General features: G+C 44.6%; 1 protein-coding gene across 32 annotated transcripts in view; it reads right to left on the reverse strand.

Annotated features, from left to right (window-relative positions):
* The window catches only part of LOC108175596 (uncharacterized), a 157,956-nt gene that overhangs the window by 102,003 nt on the left and 36,656 nt on the right, over window positions 1–19,297 (reverse strand). For 27 of the 32 annotated variants that reach the window (XR_016226554.1, XR_016226556.1, XR_016226555.1 and 24 more), the window contains one exon: window positions 16,302–16,395. Coding sequence is in view for 18 of the 32 variants with exons in the window: in XM_089322252.1 (XP_089178378.1) it covers window positions 16,361–16,395 (35 nt within the window). In the remaining 14 variants the exon portion in view is untranslated. Of the gene's footprint in view, window positions 1–2,520; window positions 2,739–14,729; window positions 14,769–16,301; window positions 16,396–19,297 lie in introns of those variants that run through there. The other 5 variants (XR_016226557.1, XR_016226558.1, XM_089322241.1 and 2 more) reach the window with 2 other exon arrangements.

The raw sequence follows: 19,297 nt of genomic DNA on the forward strand, positions 1-19,297 counted from the left end.
ACATGCACTGCCTCTGGAATGTTCCATGGGGAAGTGACTCAGAGAGTTATCAAGGTCACCCCGATGAGTGACCAGTGCTTCATGGCTGTCCTGTGTGACAGGGCTCTGAGTTGTGTGCAGGGCAGAAAGGAGACCCGGTGACACCCCCCCACCAACCTGCACGTTACCTGGGTCCCACCATCAGAAGGTCCCGTGGGAACCCCAGGCACTGCCAGCAAGTGTACATACTGCCCAGGACCCACTACACAATGACAACAGCCCAGCTACAGGGACCAGGCCCTGTAGGGGGTCACAGAGGTGGCCTAGGCAAGGCCCCCAGGAGGCTTGGGTTGTTGACTGCACTGCTGAGCTCCTGACGGGGCCCTATCCAATGACTGCAGCCTCTCCACACTGGCATTTCAGCTTTGGGAGCTATGGAAGGAGCAGTCCCTCTGGGAGGCTTGGCCTGGCTCCCAGCCTTAGGCTTGTCTCCAGCCTGGGGATCAGGAGGGCGATGGATGGCAACAACAGCCTAGCAGAGGGCTGGCAGGCTGGCGGGCAGGGGGTTGTGAATTAGGACAGGGTCCAGGGTCCCGGTGACCTGGATTCCCACGGGAGGCATGAGGCTGCGGTTGGCGAAGGGTCTTGGGTCGTCCACCAGTCCAGGCTTTCAAGTGCAGGGCCAAAGTGGTCATGGGCAGGGATGCCCCAGGGCTTCCCGGTCAGCTGAGCTTGTCCTTGACCCTGAGAGCCGGGCTGGGAAGGTTGGCAGACCTGTTGCCCCGTGTGGCCCCAATGTGGGTTTGCTTTATGCCCATCAGTCTCGTGTGAGGACGCCCAGCACTGCTGACCTTCAAATCCCTGCCAGGCTCCATCTGCTCTGGGGCAGGACTCGACTCCTGCTGTGACATTGGGGACCTTCAAGCATCTGTCCCCGGCCGACCTTCCCTGCCTGCACTTGGAGCCGTCATGTTTGGTGTTTGCCGCAGACACTGGGCCACCTCTGGGGCTGTCCAAGGGCTCTTTCCTCCCTGGGCTGCCCACAGGAAGGCTTCACCAAGGCAGGAGCCGCGAGCTCCATCCGGGTCTCACAGGTGGGTGTCAGGGACTCAGGCCGTGGACCATCCCCTGCTCCCTCCCAGAGCGCACACCTGCAGGAAGCTGGAGTTGAAAGCGCTGCCGGGACTCAAACGCAGACACTGGCGCATGCGTGCTGCTTCCTGAGAGGGCTCCACACACCTGCCCCAAACCATGCACCTCCGTGGCATTGTTGAAACCATCATGAGCTCTATTTGAAGGAGGCACTCTTCTGCCCTTGAATCTTCGAACAGTCAGGCCAGGCAAAGACGAGGACATCCACTACAACGCCAGTAATCCCACGTGGGAATCTCACACGGCAGGATCTGAAAGTCTCTGGGGGGGCATGTTGTGACACAGCTGTCAGTGCCGCCGCCTGAGACACCGCATCCCACACGGGTGCAGCTTTGGGCCCTGCTGCTCCACTTCTGAACCTGCTCCCTGCTCACGTGCTGGGAACGCAGCAGAAGATGGCCCAAGTGTCAGTGCCGCTGAGGAGTCCTCGGCCACGCTCGCAGCCCTGGGACACAGGGCTGCAGGGCAGAGGGACAGGGACACAGCTAGCACAGCCAGACCTGCTGTCCTCAGGGATCCTTACCACAGCCCAGTGGGGGCCAGGCACCGTGATCAGGGCACATGTGTGTGCGTGCGCGTGCGTGTCTGTGTACACCGCACATCATGTCTGTGCCTGTGTGCGTGCATCCTGTGTATCTGTGTATGTGTGTGTGTCTGTGCATATCGCTCATCATGTTCGTGACTGTGCGTGCGTGCATCGTTTCCATGTGTGCGAATGTGTATCATTCATTATGTCCGTGCATGTGTGTGTGCTGAAACATGGATGAACCTGCTAGCTGATGACTGGATTCGAGGATTAGGACCAAGCCCAAAGCCCAGTGGCCCAGGTCGGGGACTGAGGTGACAAAGGGAGGCGGGGCGGCCTGTGGCAGCGTTGATCTCTCAGGCTTCTGGAGCTGGGGCTGGGCCAGGGCCTGCAGAGCTGCTCCCTGCCTCACAGAGGCCGCCTGCGCTGGCCTTCTCCCCTGCTCACCAGGCAGGGCGGCCCCGGGCTTCTGTCCCGGGAGGGCCCTGAGCCCCCTGGCAGTCTCCTCCAAGCCCGCCTCCCCAGGCCCCTGCACACACTGTCACTCTGGGCGTGGGGCGGAACGTGGCTGGGAGGCCTGGGGGAGCCGAGCTGGTCGCTGACACAGGCTGTCGCTCCAGAAATACCTAGGATTTCTCTTCACATCTTTGTCACAGTTAACGCGCACGACAGCCAGCAGCGTCCAGGCTGCCTCTGAGACCCTTCCCCTGCTCATGAATAGGAATCCTAAATGCACGAGACCCACTGAGTGCCGACCACTGTGCCTGGCCAGTTTGGTCTTTCTGTGAGAGCCAGCCACCTGTCACCTCCATCACCGCCCCAAGGTGCACACAGGGACCCAAACATCACACCAGACCAAAGCCACGCACAAAGGTGAATTTTATTCATGAGAAGCATTTGCAAATGCTCAAGAAAAGCATTCAGTCAGCTTGGGCTGCAGATTGCTCCTGGTGACGGGGGCGGAGCGAGGCTACTTGGGGGCCACTCTGCAGCAGCGGAGGCCAGGGAGGCTCCCTCGGGAGCTGGGCCAATCCGAGGACTTGGGCCATCTGCTACTGTTTTCCCAGGCGATGGCAGAGAGCTGGATGGGAAGTGGAGGAGCCAGGACTCGAAGCTGCACCCACATGGGATGCCAGCACTGCAGGCAGCGGCTTTACCTGCTCCGCCACAGTGCCGGCCCCTACCATTTGATTTTTTACACGTTACTATCTAATGCAGTGTCAACTTGCTATAGAGGCCGAACAAAACACACACAAGGGCAGTTTGCTTGCTCTGTCTAGATGCTGAGGGCCTTTGAGCTGGGTTTCCTGTGACTCCTGGTGAAGAGAGGTGGATGGCAGGGGAAAGACGGCAGCACAAAAATCTGTTATTGTGATGCCTCCAGCTTTGTTTTTGTTGCATAAGATTGGTTTAGCTATTCAAGGTCTCCTGTGTTTCCATATGAATTTCAACATCATTTTTTTTTAACTTTTATTTGATGAGTATAAATTTCCAAAGCACAGCTTATGGATTACAATGGCTTCCCCCCCATAACGTCCCTCCCACCCACAACCCTCCGCTTTCCCACTCCCTCTCCCCTTCCATTCACATCAAGATTCATTTTCGATTCTCTTTATATACAGAAGATCAGTTTAGCATATATTAAGTAAAGAATTCAACAGTTTGCTCCCACACAGAAACATAAAGTAAAAAATACTGTTTGAGTACTAGTTATAGCATTAAATCACAATGTACAGCACACTAAGGACAGAGATCCTACATGAGGAGTAAGTGCACAGTGACTCCTGTTGTTGACTTAACAAATTGACACTCCTGTTTATGGCATCAGTAATCACCCTAGGCTCTTGTCATGAGCTGCCAAGGCTATGGAAGCCCCCTGAGTTCACCGACTCTGATCATATTTAGACAAGGCTATGGTCAAGGTGGAAGTTCTCTCCTCCCTTCAGAGAAAGGTACCTCCTTTGATGACCCATTCTTTCCACTGGGATCTCACTTGCGGAAATCTTTCATTTAGGTCCCCCCCGCCCCCGCCCAGAGTGTCTTGGCTTTCCACGCCTGAAATACTCTCATGGGCTTTTCAGCTGGATCCACATGCCTTAAGGGATGATTCTGAGGCTAGAGTGCTGTTTAGGACATCTGCCATTCTACGGGTCTGCTGTGTATCTCACTTCCCATGTTGGATCGTTCGCTCCCTTTTTTATTCTATCAGCTAGTATTTGCAGACACTATTCTTGTTTATACGATCCTTTTGGTTCTTAGTCCTACAGAAATTGATCACTGGGACTAGTGAGATGGCATTGGTACATGCCACCTTGATGGGATTGAATTGGAATCCCCTGGTATGTTTCTAACTCTACCGTTTGGGGTAAGTCAGCTTGAACATGTTCCGAATTGCACATCTCTTCCCTCTCTTATTCCCACTCTTATATTTACATCATCTTCTAGAGAAGAATGTCTTTGGTATTTTGATTAGTATCACAATTAATCTGTAAACTGCTTTTGGGAGAATGGATGTTTTGATTATACTGATTCTTCCAATTCATGAACAAGGAAGATTTTTCCATTTTTTGCATCTTTTTTTAATGTTTTATAATTCTCATCAGAGACTTTTGATATCCTTGTTAAATTGATTCCAAGGTATTTGATTTTTTTGTAGCTATTTGAATGAGATCATCTTAGAAATTCTTTTTCAAATGTGGAATTGTCTATGTGCACAAAGGCTATTGATTTTATATCCTGCTACTTGACCAAACTCTTTCATAAGTTCCAATAGTCTTAATGGAGTCTTTTAGATCTCTTACATATAGAATCTTGTCATCTGCAAATAGAGAGTTTGACTTCCTGTTTCCCAGTTTGAATCCCTGTGATTTCTTTTTCTTGCCTAATGGCAAGAAACTTCCAGGACTATATTGAATATCAATGGCGAGAGTGAACATTGCTGTCTGGTACTGTATCTCAGTGAGAATGCTTCCCACTGTTCCCCATTCAATAGGATGTTTTCTGTGGGTTTGTCATAAATTGCCTTGATTGTGTTGAGGAATGTTCCTTCTATACCTAGTATGCTTAGAGTTTTCACCATGAAGTGATATTGTATTTTATCAAATGCTTTCTCTGAATCTATTGAGATAATCATGTTTTGTTCATCAGTTTGTTAATGTGATGTATCACATTGATTGACTTGCTAATGTTGAAGCATCCTTGCACACCAGGGATAAAGCCCACTTAGTCCAGGTGAATGATCTTTCTGATGTGTTGTTGGATTCACTGGCCAAAATTTTGAAGTTTTTTTGTTTGTTTGTTTGTTTCTTTCTTTCTTTTTTTTTTTTGGACAGGCAGAGTTAGACAGTTGAGACAGAGAGAAAGGTCTTCCTTCCGTTGGTTCACCCCCTAAATGGCCACTACAGCTGGCACGCTGCACCAATCCAAAGCCAGGAGGCAGGTGCTTCCTACTGGTCTCCCATGGGATGCAGGGCCCAAGCACTGGGGCCATCCTCCACTGCCTTCCCGAGCCACAGCAGAGAGCTGGACTGGAGGAGGAGCAACCGGGACAGAACCGGCGCCCCAACCAGGACTAGAACCCAGAGTGTCTATGTTCATCACGGAAATTAGTCTGTAGTTTTCTTTTTCTGTTGCATCTTTTTCAGGTTTAGGAATTATGGTGATACTGGCTTCAGAGAAAGAATTTGGGAGAATTCCTTTGCTTTCAATTATTTTGAACAACTTGAGAAGAAGTGGGGTTAGTTTTTCATTAACTGTCTGGTAGAATTCAGCAGTGAAGCCATCTGGTCCTGGGCTTTTCTTTCTTGGGAGGGTCTTTATTACTGATTGAATTTCCATCTTGCTAATAGGTTTGTTTAGGTTTTCTATGGCTTCATGGCTCAATTTAGGTAGGTTGTATGTGTCCAAGAATCTACCCATTTCTTCTATGTTTCCCAGTTTTTTGGCATACAGTAATTTGTAGTAATTTTTGTGATTAATTTGTAGTAATTTCTGGTGATTCTTTTTATTTCTGTGGTGTCTGTTGTTACTTTTCCTTTTTCATCTCTAATTTCACTGATGTGAGTCTTCTCTCTCCTTTTTTTGGTTAGCTGGTCCAATGGTATACCTATTTATTTTTTTCAAAAAACTAGCTCTTCATTTTGCTGATCTTTTGTATGGTTTTTTGTTTCAATTTTGTTTATTTCTTCTCTAATTTTAATTATTTCTTGTATCCTACTAGTTTTGGGTGTTTTTTTGGGGGGCCAGCACTGTAGCATAGCAGGTAAAGTTTCCGCCTACAGCGCCAGCATCCCATATGGGCACCGGTTCAAATCCAGGCTGTTCTGCCTCTGACCCCGTTCCCTGCTGATGTGCCTCGGAAAGCAGCAGAGGATGGCCCAAGTCCTTGAGCTCCTGAAGCTACATGGGAGAGCTAGAAGAATTTCCTGGCTCCGATGAGCCCAGTTCTCGCTGTTGCAGCCATTTAGGGAGTAAACGAGCGGATGCAAAAGCTCTCGTCTCTCCTCTCACTTGTAACTCTGACTTTCCAATAAATAAGTAAAACTGTTTAAAAAACCAGATGTTTATTTTGTGCATAAAGGTTTATTAATTTGATGGCAAGGATGGAACAGGCCACCTTAAAAATGGCTGGGTCCTTACTACTGGGATCACAATGGCAGAAACTTCATGTATATTTTATGTACCATAATATGTGCTTTCCATGAACTTTTTCAAGTATTCTTCTATATAGTTTATTCTAACAAAATGGAGTCATAAACAAAGAAAGGTAACAACATGGAATACAGAAAATTAGAGATGGGCATTGTGGTAGCTACTGTGATGCAGCAGGTTAGGTCACTGCTCGGAGCACCTGCATCACATATCAAAGTGCCAGCTGGAGTCCCAGCTACTCTGCTTCTGATCCAGCATCTGGCTAATGTACACCCTAGGAGGCAGCAGATAATGGTTCAAGTGGGTCCCTGCCACTCATGTGGGAGATCTGGTTTTGGCCTGGTTCACCCCTGGCTAGTGAACCAATAGATGAAAAATCAATTTGTTGTTCCACTTTTCAAATAAGTAAAAATAAAGTTAACGGGCCAGCACTGTGGCACAACAGATAAAGCCACCGTCTACAGTACTGCCATCTTATACAGGTGCTAGTTCAGGTCCTGGCTGCTTCATTTCCAATCCAGCTCCCTGCTAATGCACCTGGGAAAGCAGCAGAATGGCCCAGGTACTTGGGCCCCTGCACACAAGTGGGAGACCCAGAAGAAGCTCCTGATTCTTGGCTCTGAAGTAGCCCAGCTCAGGACTTTGTAGCCATTTGGGGAAGTTAACCAGAGGATGGAAGATCTCTTCTCTCCCCCCCCACCCAAACTCTGGCTTTCAAAAATAAATAAACTTTAAAGAAAGAATCCAGAAGATTAGAGATTCACAAAAGGAAATGAGCCCAGGGGAATCCCCAATATGGTAGTAAAGAGAAATCCCAAATGCCAGCCCAGTGGTGGCCAGAGAGCAGCAGCTCAGAGCCTCCAGGACACGGAACCCTGGGAGAGGGGACAGGACAAAACCAGAACTGATGAGTGTCTCATCACTTTATCACTTGAGTGTTTCATGCCATCAGTATGCTCAGAACAATGACAGTGCTTGTGACACAGAAAGCCAAGCCAATTAGAAACCATGTAACCACTATCTCTGCAAAGAAAAAGTTGGAGAGGTATGACCATTGAATATTCTGGTCACTTTCACCAATAATCAAATGATAATACTGTAAATACTGAATGATGATTAACCAACAATTAGACGGCACTGTCATTGGGAGAAAGTGAAAAACCAAGAGGGGGTAGCAATATCCTCATCTTTTGCATGAGTTAAAATACACTACTTACAGCTGTAGGATAAAAATATATTAAGCTATAGTGCAGTAAATGCCAGGGGGCAGGAAACAGCTAAAAATAAAAAACCAACAACAAAACCTTAAAATATTTGCCTTTAACACATCATCCCCTAAAGGAAGTCCTGATGCTGTTTTAATCCACCAGATGTCCTTGAAGGTGGACCCAAGTCACACCAACTGCATGAAGACACATCCCCTGGGCCATCTCCCCTCAGATGATGTATAAACAACACCCTCATCCTCAGCCACACTGCTCTGTGCAAAGTCAAAAAGCCCCTCATTACGAACCCTCAACCTCCTCTCCCCCAAGTGAACACCCACACATGTAACACACATGAAAACTTTGCAAGGACCCACAGCCGCCAACTTTCAAATGGGCAGAACCCTTCCGAGAACTTGCCCTACAATTTAATGAACACCATAAAACTTCCCTATGAGCAAACTATAACACTTGCTGCTCCTTGTTACTCAGCCAGCCTAGCTTTTGGTTACAAGATAACCTTTCTCCGGGCTTGCACAACCCAAAACAGATTCCCTTCTGCTTAGAGCTCAAATTATTGTCTTGTGTTTCCACTGGCACACACACAGAATACGCAGGTGTTCTGCCCAAGAGCACTGGAGAGAGGAAGGAAAGGTGCAGCACAGGACTTTTTTTTTCTCTTCAAGCCTTCTATTTCTGCTTCACTTACTGGTTAGCCTAGGCCATTATCTCACTAAAAATAAAAAATTAAATTAAAAATGGATACTTTAAATAAGAATGTGTGATGTTCAAACTCAAGAGCTTTTGTCAAGAAAACACTTTGAACTGAACTTGGTTTCTCTAACTTTACAAAATCAGTCTAAACGGAACACATAAACAATGCACACAAATTATAAAAAAGTTAAAGCTCCTACTTATAAAAAGAACAAGTCATCTAACAAACATTGAGTCCCTACCATCAAATACACTCAATTTCTCTTATGTACTGCAAACAACAAATAAACAAGTAAAATTCTTTCTAAAGTATTTACATTGGCCTCAAAACACACACAAAGGCCCCTTCCACCCTATCACGGCATTCTACCTCATTTCTTCAGCTCCTCACGGCAAAATGAAGTATTTTAAAACACCACACAGGGTGGTGTTTGGTAGGCCTTTGGTATGAGGAATCAAGACCCAGGCTGGAACATCACATCCCATGTTAGAGTTCCTGGCTTCACGTACCAGCTCAGCTCTCAACTGCAGCTTCCTGCTAATGCCCCAGAAGGCATCAGGCCACGACTCAAGTAGCTGGGTCCCTGCCACACACATGAAATACCCAGAGTTCCCAGATCTTAGCTTTGGCATTTGAAGTGTGCACCAGCAGATGGAACATGTTTCTCTATCTCCTTCTATCACAATGGTAACATTTTAATGCATTCCTTTAGATATTAAGTGGGAGACTATCCAGAAACTCTGGAAAACTATTCACAGTTCACGCAATTAGAAATTTCCCAATTAAATATATTTGTGCAACTGCCCAAGCAACACTCAGGAAAATTCTACAGAAGGTTTTTGGAACAGATCCCTTCCTACGGGGCAAATTCTCAGTGAAGATGTGTGAGACCCACATACTCACTCCTGGGTCTGTAAATCGTAATCTGTGATTATGCAGTAGAACATTACCGTCACCCCAGGCCACACTGTGTTTTAAAAATGTTTATGGCCACATCTTGCCAAACAACCATAACACCACTTAATCTCAGTTCAACCACTGCTTGAATGAACTTGTCAGGAATACATTGAAATACAAATGTAAAACAAATACTAGTCAAAGGAATGTGATGTCAACACATTAAAGAGGAGGAAACTTTTTATGTAGAACACAGACAAAAACAACTAATTGTAAACCTTAGAGAAAGAAGTGGCACAAGCATTGTGGCATAATGGGTAAAGCCCCTGCCATAGGGGTATGCCAGCATCCCATAGGGGCACTGGTTCATGTCCAGCTGCTCTACTTCCATTCTAGCTCCCTGATAATGGCCTGGGAAAGCAGTGGAAGATGGTCCAAGTGCGTAGGCCCCTGTACCCACATAGGAGACCTGAAAGAAGCTCCTGGCTTCAGTCTGGCCCAGTCCTGGCAGTTGGGGCCATCTGGGGAGTGAACCAGCAGATAAAGATATCTACTTCTCTCTTTCTCTCTCTGTTTAACTTTGACTTTCAAATAAATAAATCTTAAAAACAAAAAACAAAAACAAACAAAAACAAACAAAAAAAAACAAAACAAAACAAAACAAAACAAAAAAACCAGAAAGGAGTGAATTCCTCTGTAAGGTGGGGAATGGCAACTCCAAAGCCCCATGTGGTGGCATTAAGATACGCCATAGAAACAACATTGCTTCACGACCTAGCCAAGTAATTTCGTAAATCTGAAAATGGATGAAAAAGATAAAGCTAAGAATTTTTTTTAAAGATTTATTTATTTATTTAGTTGAAAGCCAGAGTTATACAGAGAGAGGAGGAGAGGCGGGGGGAGGGGGCGAGCTTCCATCCGCTGGTTCACTCCTCAGATGGCCACAACGGCCAGAGCTGGGCCAATCTGAAGCCGGGAGCCAAGAGCTTCCTCTAGGTCTCCCATGCAGGTGCAGGGGCCCAAGGAGTTGGGCCATCATCTACTACCTTCCCAGGCCATAACAGAGAGCTGGATCAGAAGTGCAGCAGTTGGGACACAAACCGGTGCCCATATGGGATGCTGGCACTGCAGGCGGTAGCCTTACCGGCTATGCCCCCAATTTTTTTTTAATATACTGCTATTACCTTTAATTTGACCAAGCATATCAACAGCAACTAAAAGCTACTATAACTCAACTGCTTCCTGTGACCTAAACCTCATCTGTGGTGCCAGACTAATTGTTAGTGAACAGGTCCCCACAGTGGGGTGAGCCAATGGAAGCACTCAAATTGTCAGTCTACCATCAAATGCAGATAGGTCAAAAGTATGTCCTTTAAAAAGTGAACACCAAGAATGAGAGTACAACAGCTTCTGAACTATGCTTAGTCACGCTAATTCTGAGTTCAACCAATAATTTGGAGAGTCTAAGATTTTCCAACATTTCCATCACACTTCAACCTGAAGATGCATGAAGGAGACGGACTGAGCCTGAGAAACTGACACCACCACGTGAGTTCCAGACCACACGACATGGAGCTGTTTTATTAGCAAAACTACCATGAAAGGGTACACAAAGAACATATGTAAAGCCATACCTTTTATAAAACTCCAATTATAATGATCATTTCTCAAACTACCCAAGACTCCTAAACACACTCAATGATGCCTATAATAAAATATTACTAGACATTTCAATGTACTTAAAAAGCTATGTCTGCAGTGGCTTTCATCAACAGAAACAGATCATTTTAAAATTTCTTTTGGCATGAATAAACAATTTCTTCTGGAAACATTCTCCTTATAACTCAAGGTAAAGGGAAGCATTACTAGAATTCCATTTCACAATTCACTGGCAGTGGATTGCCACTACCAAAATACTTCTTATTCACACTAATGCTACTCAGCACGCTAGCTGATTAAAAATAAATTACTTAGTCTAATACTATTTTACTAGTTGGGAAAATAGCATTATTTATCAAGGTTACCCTGTTAGCTAATAAACAGAATTAAGATCAACTCCCTACTTAGTGACCTGTCACTCTAACATTATTAAATCCCATAAACAGAATTTTTTATATTATATTAGCATATTGTTTTATTTTTCTTTCTTTCCTTTCCTTTCCTTTCCTTCCTTTCCTTCCTTTCTTCCTTCCTTCCCTCCCTCCTTCCCTCCCTCCTTCCTTCCTTCCTTCCTATCTCTTTCTCTTTCTCTTTCTCCTTCTCTTTCTCTTTCTCTTTCTCTTTCCCTCTCTCTCCTCCTCTTCCTCCTCTTTTTGTAACTCTTTCAAATAAGTAAAAAACCAATCTTAAAAAAAAAGACACATTTGGCCGGCGCCGTGACTCAATAGGCTAATCCTCTGCCTTGCGGCGCCGGCACACCGGGTTCTAGTCCTGGTTGGGGCACCGGATTCTGTCCCAGTTGCCCCTCTTCCAGGCCAGCTCTCTGCTATGGCCCGGGAGTGCAGTGGAGGATGGCCCAGGTCCTTGGGGAGACCAGGAGAAGCATCTGGCTCCTGCCTTCGGATCAGCAAGGTGCGCGGGCCGCAGCGCACCGGCCGCGGTGGCCATTGGAGGGTGAACCAATGGCAAAAAAGGAAGACCTTTCTCTCTGTCTCTCTCACTGTCCACTCTGCCTGTCAAAAAAAAAAAGACATATTATCTAATTTGATGGACACAGTGAGGTTATAAGTTAGACCAGAGACCAATGTCGTGGCATGGCAGGTAAAGCTACCATTTGCAAAACTAGCATCCCAAGTGGATTCCAGTTGATGCAGCTGCTCCACTTCTGATCCAGCTCCCCACTAATGTGCCTGAGAAAACAGCAGAATATGTCCCAAGTGGTTAGGCCCCTGCACCCAACAGAGAGAACTGGAAGAAGCCCCTGGCTCCTGGCTTCAGCCTGGCCTATCCCTGGCTGTTGTGACCATCTGGGGAATGGATCAGCTGATGGAAGATCTCCCCCTCTCTCTGTAACTCTGAATTCCAAATAAATAAATCTTTAAGGAAGAAAAGTGAAAATAGAATTGAGTAAAGCTATTATTAATCCACAGTTAATGAATGCAGATCCAACCTGGAAACATGATGCCCTGACTATAAATTATAGTGTTCTGGTTTCTATACTAGGCTACCCCCACAAATCAAAAACACTGGCATATACACCAAGGCTCTAAATCTCTACAGTGCTTCTGCTCACAATGTAGAGAAAAGGCATACCACCAAGACCTGATGGCCAATCAAGCTCCACAAAAACCAGTCTCTGTGGCTGATATCAGATTCAATAGTGATGCTTTTTTAAGAAAGATTTATTTATTTATTTGAAAGAGTTACGGAGAGAGGAAAAGGAAGGAAGGGGGAGAGAGAGAAACAGAGATTGATCTTCCATCCACTGGTCCACCCCCCAGATGGCCACAATGACTGGAGAAGGTCCAGGCTGAAGCCAGGAGCCAGGACCTGCATCCAGATCTACCATGTGGGTAACAGGGGCCCAAGCACTAGGGCTACCTGATGCTGCTTTTACCAGGCCACCAGCAGGGAGCAGGATCAGAAGCAGAGCAGGGGCTAGTGTTGTGGCATAGCAGGTAAAGCTATCCCAAATGGGGGATGGTTTGAGTCCCAGCTACTCCACTTCTAATTCAGCTCCCTGCTTAATGCACCTGGGAGGGCAGCAGAGGATGGCCCAAGTGCTTGGGCCCCTGCCACCAATGTGGGAGACCTAGATGAAGCTCCTGGCTTCTAGCTTCAGATGGGCCCAACTCTACCCATTACAGCCATTTGGGTAGTCAACCAGTGGATCAAAGACCTCTATCGCTGTCTCTCTCTCTCGCTCTCTGTAACTCTGCCTCTCAAATAAATAAGTCTAAAAAAAAAAAAAAAAAAAAAGTGGGGCAGCTGGGTCACAAACCAGCACCCATATGGTTAGCTGGGATTGCAGGTGGCAGCTCTGCCCTCTACACCACAACTCTGTCCCAACAGTGATGCTTTTGAACAATAATAGAGGCAGCGGCTGGCGCTGCAGCGTAGCAGGTAAAGCTATCACCTGTAATGCCCATATGGGCACCAATTTGAGTCCCAGCTACTGCACTTTGGATCCAGCTCTTTGCTGTGGCCTGGGAAAGCAGCAGGAGATGGCTCACGTCCTTGGGCCTTCCCCCTGCATCTGTGTTGGAGACCCAGAGGAAGCTTCTGGCTCCTGGCTTTGGATTGGCGCAGCTCCAGCCACTGTGGCCATTTGGGGAGTGAACTAGTGGATGGAAGACCCCTCTCTCTCTCTCTCTCTCTCTCTCTCTCTCTCCCTGCCTCTCTATAATTCTGCCTTTCAAATAAATAAATAAATCTTTTTAAAAAAAGAAAAGAAAGAGTAGGTATTTGGTGCAGCAGTTAAGACACCATTTGAATCCAATATCAGAGTATCTGGGTTCTAATCTCAGCTCTGCTCTTGATTCCAGCTTTCTGCTAATGCGCAACCTGAGGGGCAGCAGGGGCTGCCTTGAGTCCCTGCCACCGATGTGGGACTCCTGGGTTGAGCCAGACTAGTCCCAGCTGCTGCAGGCATATGGGAAGTAAACCAACGGGTGCTCTCTGTCTCTTTCTGTCTCTCTGTGTGTGCCTGTCTGCCTTTCAAATGAAATTAATTAATTAACTAGTTAATAAATACTTATACCAAGGCCTGGCCTCTAGAGATTAAGACTTAATTGGTCTGAGCCATCATTGCATTTATTAAAAGTTCCACAGGTTATTCTAATGTGCTACTTGGCTCAAGATCACAGCTTAGGACTTAATCGCCTTATCTGATAAAAATTTAAATAAAAGATGGTTAAAATCATTTGCACTACATACTAGAGCACTGAATGCAAGAATATGAGGGATTTTACAGAAGTGTATAGAAAATGCATATTATAAGAAAAACTGTATGGCTCCAATTTCATTTGCATCATAATTATCTCTCAGCCCATTTCTCCACAGACTTTTTGAAGACCTTTACTATATGGGAAAGCTACTTATAAACAATAAAATTCCTTACAAAAGAATTATTATTCATTCAAACATGTAGTAAGTTTTCTGCGTGCCATGCAGCTGCTTAGCCAGGACAGAGAGGAGGCACTGCTCCCAGAAGCCGGAAACCAAGTCTTTTAGAAACTGTTGAGTGGTGGGGAAAGCTAAGCAGTAGCACAACAGCAGTGGTGACCAATAGTCACCTTTGGGCCTGAAAGTGCCTAGGGGTGATGATGAAAGAGGAGCTAGAAAGGCTTGTACAGGAGACTCCTGGGACAGCTCCTGGCATTCTAGACAGAGGGCACAAAACACAGGATGGCTGGAACACAGCAGAGATGTGGCTGTAGGCCAGAGATTCTCACAGAGACCCCTCTGAGGAGTCTGCAAGGTCAAAACTATCATAACAAAATATAAGACACATAACCACCAGAAACCGCAAATAAGCTGGTAAGTGCATCAACTGCAGAATGTACATACATTGGAACAGGACTCAGTCATGAAAAGCAACGCAATGATATACAACAATGTATTACACTCACACAAATAATTCAGACGCAAAAGGCTGCATACGTACTTATGATTCCACCCATAGGACTTTCAGAAAAAGGCAAAACTGTAAGGACAGAAAATAGGTCAGAGGGGGCTGGACCTGGGAAACACTATAAGGGGCTGGAAATCTTTAGCTTCATTGTGATTACACAGTCACACGCGTTTATCAAAATCCACCACAAACCATATACTAAAATGGGTAGAGTTTCACTGTATAGAAATTATACTTCAAATTTAATTTTCAAAAATAATGTTATTGGTCATTTTCACTCTTTCTCTCAAGTGTGTGTCTTCCAGAGTACAAGATATGATGGTGTCCCCTCTTGCCTCTAAGATACGTGTGCTTTATATTCTTATGTCTAATTTGTTTTCATTTTAATTGCCAATATATTAAATAGTGATGGCTATAACAGAGAAAAACAAAAGCCCTCTGCAGTCTGCAACCGTGTTTAATAATATAAAGAGTTTCTGAGACCAAAAGGCTTGAGAACCACCACTTAGGTAACATGGTGAAGTTCCTAGGAGTTTCAAGCCGGGAGCAAGAGCAAGAGGAGTAACCCAGAAGGTGTATTTATACCTGCTCGCAGGGTAAAGGGGGAAGAAATGAGGGCCACACAGTTTCTGTAGTTTGTTATAAATCCCAGCCAGTTTCTCTCTACTGGGATGTTATCTACTGCTACACTGAAGTTTTCAAACTAATACCTGCTATCTGGCAACTTAATAGGAAATGGAGTTTGCTACAGGAATCCTAGCACATTCCTAAAAAGTGACTTTTGGATCATTCAGTTGCCACAGTCATTCTTCAAAGCATATCAGTAAGTTAAAATTAACTTTTACATATTTCAAACCTGCAAAGTTGCCATCCTGAAGATGTACAAAAACTACTTAACAAGTGACTCAACACCTCACAAACAATTAGGCAAATTCCCTAACTACTGAAAAAGCAAATACGCCATTGCATCTCTGAAGCATGCTTTCACTTATACCCAGGAACACTACGACAATCCCTACTGAGCAGGTTTTCTATGTAATGTAGAGCAGGTAGAGAAGAGCCCTGTTTTCACTGGGCACACTTCTCTTTCCTCCTAAGAAAAACTCATTTCTAAATTACTAGTCCTGAAAATTTCAAATTATTGTTGACTTCTAATTTTTTTCTATGGTTTTTTCACGCCTAAATTATTACAGTATTTTGGATGGTATGCCACAGCAACAGAGAAATTATTCTTAAAACTATCCAGGTCTTTATTTAAGCTTTGAACAGATGGGTGGGTGGATGGACAACAGGTTACTCAATCAGTTACAAGATAGTGGTGGTAGGTAATAGAAGTATGACCTGAAATAGTTTTCTAAACCAGTTTTACATGTTTTGCATGTGTGTCTGTGTGTTATGACTGCCATTAAATATTTCTCCAGTTGTCTTAAGTAGCTAACCCCATTGATAACTCTTAGCTAACAACCAAACAGATGGATATCAGCCTGGAGAATTTAACTGTCCACCTTTTTGTTAATTTACCTAAACTTCTACTCTAGAAGTCTACACAACTACTTCTGCCCAAGTAGCTGTGTTATTATTAAGACAAAATAATTAGACCCTTACCTGAAAGTAGAGTTCTTTTGAGTCTTCTCTTTATAAAAATCTTGGAAATCAGGTAACAGTCAGCACTTCACGAGATTCAAATTTGAAATTTCACCTATGGATTGAGAAGAGGAAACTAATTAATTTCAAATACATGCACAATGAAGATAAAAACATCAATCTTATCAAAGCTGCAATTTCCCAACACTTGTTAGAGCCACATGGTTTCTGCAGGAAACCTGTTTTCTGTGACTCGAATCCAAAATGGAAAACGTGGGTGTTCTTCCTGTCTCACCATTAGGAGTCAGCCAATCAGCTGTTTAGTTTTCTACACAACTTCAGCTCAAACTCCAGCCTTCCATCTGCTCTGACACTGCCACACCTTAGTGAAATCAAAGAGGAATGAATGTGTTCTTCAAAGTACGTCTGTAATGGAACCTCTGGCTTATTCTTTCTAAACCACATTTGAGCAAACTGCCAAGGTTTTCAAAACTTCAAATCCAAAGCACATAAAAAATAATGAGAGCTAAATCACAAAATAATTCACTGACTTTAAAGTTATCTCTGACTTTGGAGCTGTTGATTTCTCAAAAATGACAAACTAATCTTCTAGGCAATACACCCCGGGAGCAACTGAAATGTGGAACGGGGCTTCCTGCCCAGTTACCTTACTCAGAGTTGCACCTCTCCCCCACCCACACGGCACTCACCATCTGCCAACAGACACCATATTTGAACTTCTAAACATACAACTGCCAGAATAAGATACGAATCCAGTAATTCTGTAGTGTATTTCTGCATCTCCACCTAGAGCTAGTAAACTAGCTTGTGTAACACAGACTTAACTGAGAAACAACATACAACAGCATGTGTGCAGTATGGTAGGGTGGTCACACAATCACACATAGACAATGCCTAACCATAACAAGGCAATAAAAATTCAATCAGTTGCTTCCAACAACAATATACGGACTCCAAGTGGCAAACAGCTCCGGAGAGCACCTGTCCAGCTCCTCTCAGACTCCAATCCCAACCTACACATTCCTCACTTCTCAGAAGGCTCTTTCCCAAAAAGCCAGAAGACCTGTATAGTCCCCCTTGCTTAGCAGAAAAAGGGCCCCTCCAGTGGCCACCAGCAAGTGTTCCCTCCTTGGTAGTGACTTCCTCTCCTTGGTAGTCACACAGGAAAATTCATGACACCAGGCAACAGTGAAAGGCACTGCCTCCAAGATATTCTCACAGAGACACTGAAAACTGCAAAACACACCTGGGGCAGGCATTTGGCCTAGGGGTTCAGACACCACGTGGGACATCCATATCTCATATCTGAGTTCAAGCCCCAGTTTCACTACCAACGCACACCCTGACGGGCAGCAGTGATGGCTCAAGCAGTTGGACTCCTGCCACCCACACAGGAGGCAAAACTGAGTTGCCTGCTCTGCCCTGACAAAGCCCTAGTCCTTGCAGGCATTAGAGGAATGAACCAGTGGATGGGAGCTCTGTTTCTCTCTCCCTCCCTCTCTTCCTTCCTCTTCTCCAACTTCGCCCTCGACCCCTCCATTAAAAAAAAAAAATACTATTTGTACATCTGAATTTTAAGAAAATGTCCTTCTTCCTCTCTGCCTTTCAAATAAAACAGATAAGTAAAACTCTTAAAGAAACACACCATTTCAACGCACGAATTTGAGAAAGTATCTTTATAGAAGCAGAAAGCATATCATGAACAAATACAACCCATCAGCTTTTAGAGCCCAAAGACCCCAACACCCTACTACCACTGCAATGCCCTTACTTCACAGATTTAAGTCACGACCTCTCTATGACCAGCCCAGTGTTCTACTACAAATTATCAAATTTCTAATAACAACTATATTTGTGGGGCCAGCACTGTGGCTCAGCAAGTTAATGCCCTGGGCTATTAATGCCCATATGGGCACCGGTTTGAGACCCGGCTGCTCTACTTCCAATCCAGCTCTCTGCTATGACCTGGAAAGATGACCCAGGTCCTTGGTCCCCTGCACCTGCAGGGGAGACCCGGAAGAAGCTCCTGGCTCCTGGCTTCGGATCAGCATAGCTCCAGCTGTTGCGACCAATTGGGGAATGAACCTGTGGATGGAAGACTAACTCCTCTGTCTCTCTCTCTCTCCCTTCTCTCTGTGTAACTCTGACTTGCAAATAAATATATAAATCTTTATAATAAAAACTATATTTGTTATGAATCAGTTGCTTGATAAATATCTGTGCTTTGCAAAAGAAACCATTTACACAAAAGGTAAAGAAGCAGAGCCTTTAGTGTGTCCCCAGATGCAGGAGGGGTAGGCTTTCTCTACACAAGCATGGTCTCATGTTATCCTCAGGAAAAAGGTATATACAGATCTTTCTGTTTCAAAACTGTTTCAAAACCAATACATCTAGCAAAAAGATACAAAATATAATGTCATACTCCCTTTACATAAAATGTTTAAATAGCAAAAAATAATTTTTTCCTCAAGTTCAGGTTTAAAATATATTTCTAATTTTACTGCACTATAATTAACCTCCAAAAACATTTAACTTCCAGATACGTCAAGTAGATGAATTTCCCTACTGCAATTTTCTTTACAGCTCTGACTTTTCAACACTTTTGAAACCATAAACGAATCTTTCATTGTGTTCATTTTATAACCTTTCAAATGATAATTCCTCAAATATGTATATTTTTACAATACTAAAAAATATAGACGCTGATACACATAAAGAGAAAGATACAAATAATTTATATATGATAAAGTATTTCCATGACTTTTTGAAAGTTTTAAGATAAAACACAGATCACAAAACAAATTCATAATTGCTCATTAGGTTATAATGAGAGATTTAGCTGTTTCTATCCTATTAAGGATATTTCAGTGAAAATTAGTAACAAAAATTAGTCCCAATTCTGCCATTAACTAGCTGTGCGATGTTACGCCCATCTTCTAACCTTGGGATTAAGCTCATAAAAAATTAGCATATCTGATTCCAAAGTACTTTCTAAG

Source organism: Oryctolagus cuniculus, chromosome 20 (assembly GCF_051225735.1).
Source record: "Oryctolagus cuniculus isolate XC-2025 breed Fujian yellow rabbit chromosome 20, ASM5122573v1, whole genome shotgun sequence".
NCBI lineage: Eukaryota > Metazoa > Chordata > Mammalia > Lagomorpha > Leporidae > Oryctolagus > Oryctolagus cuniculus.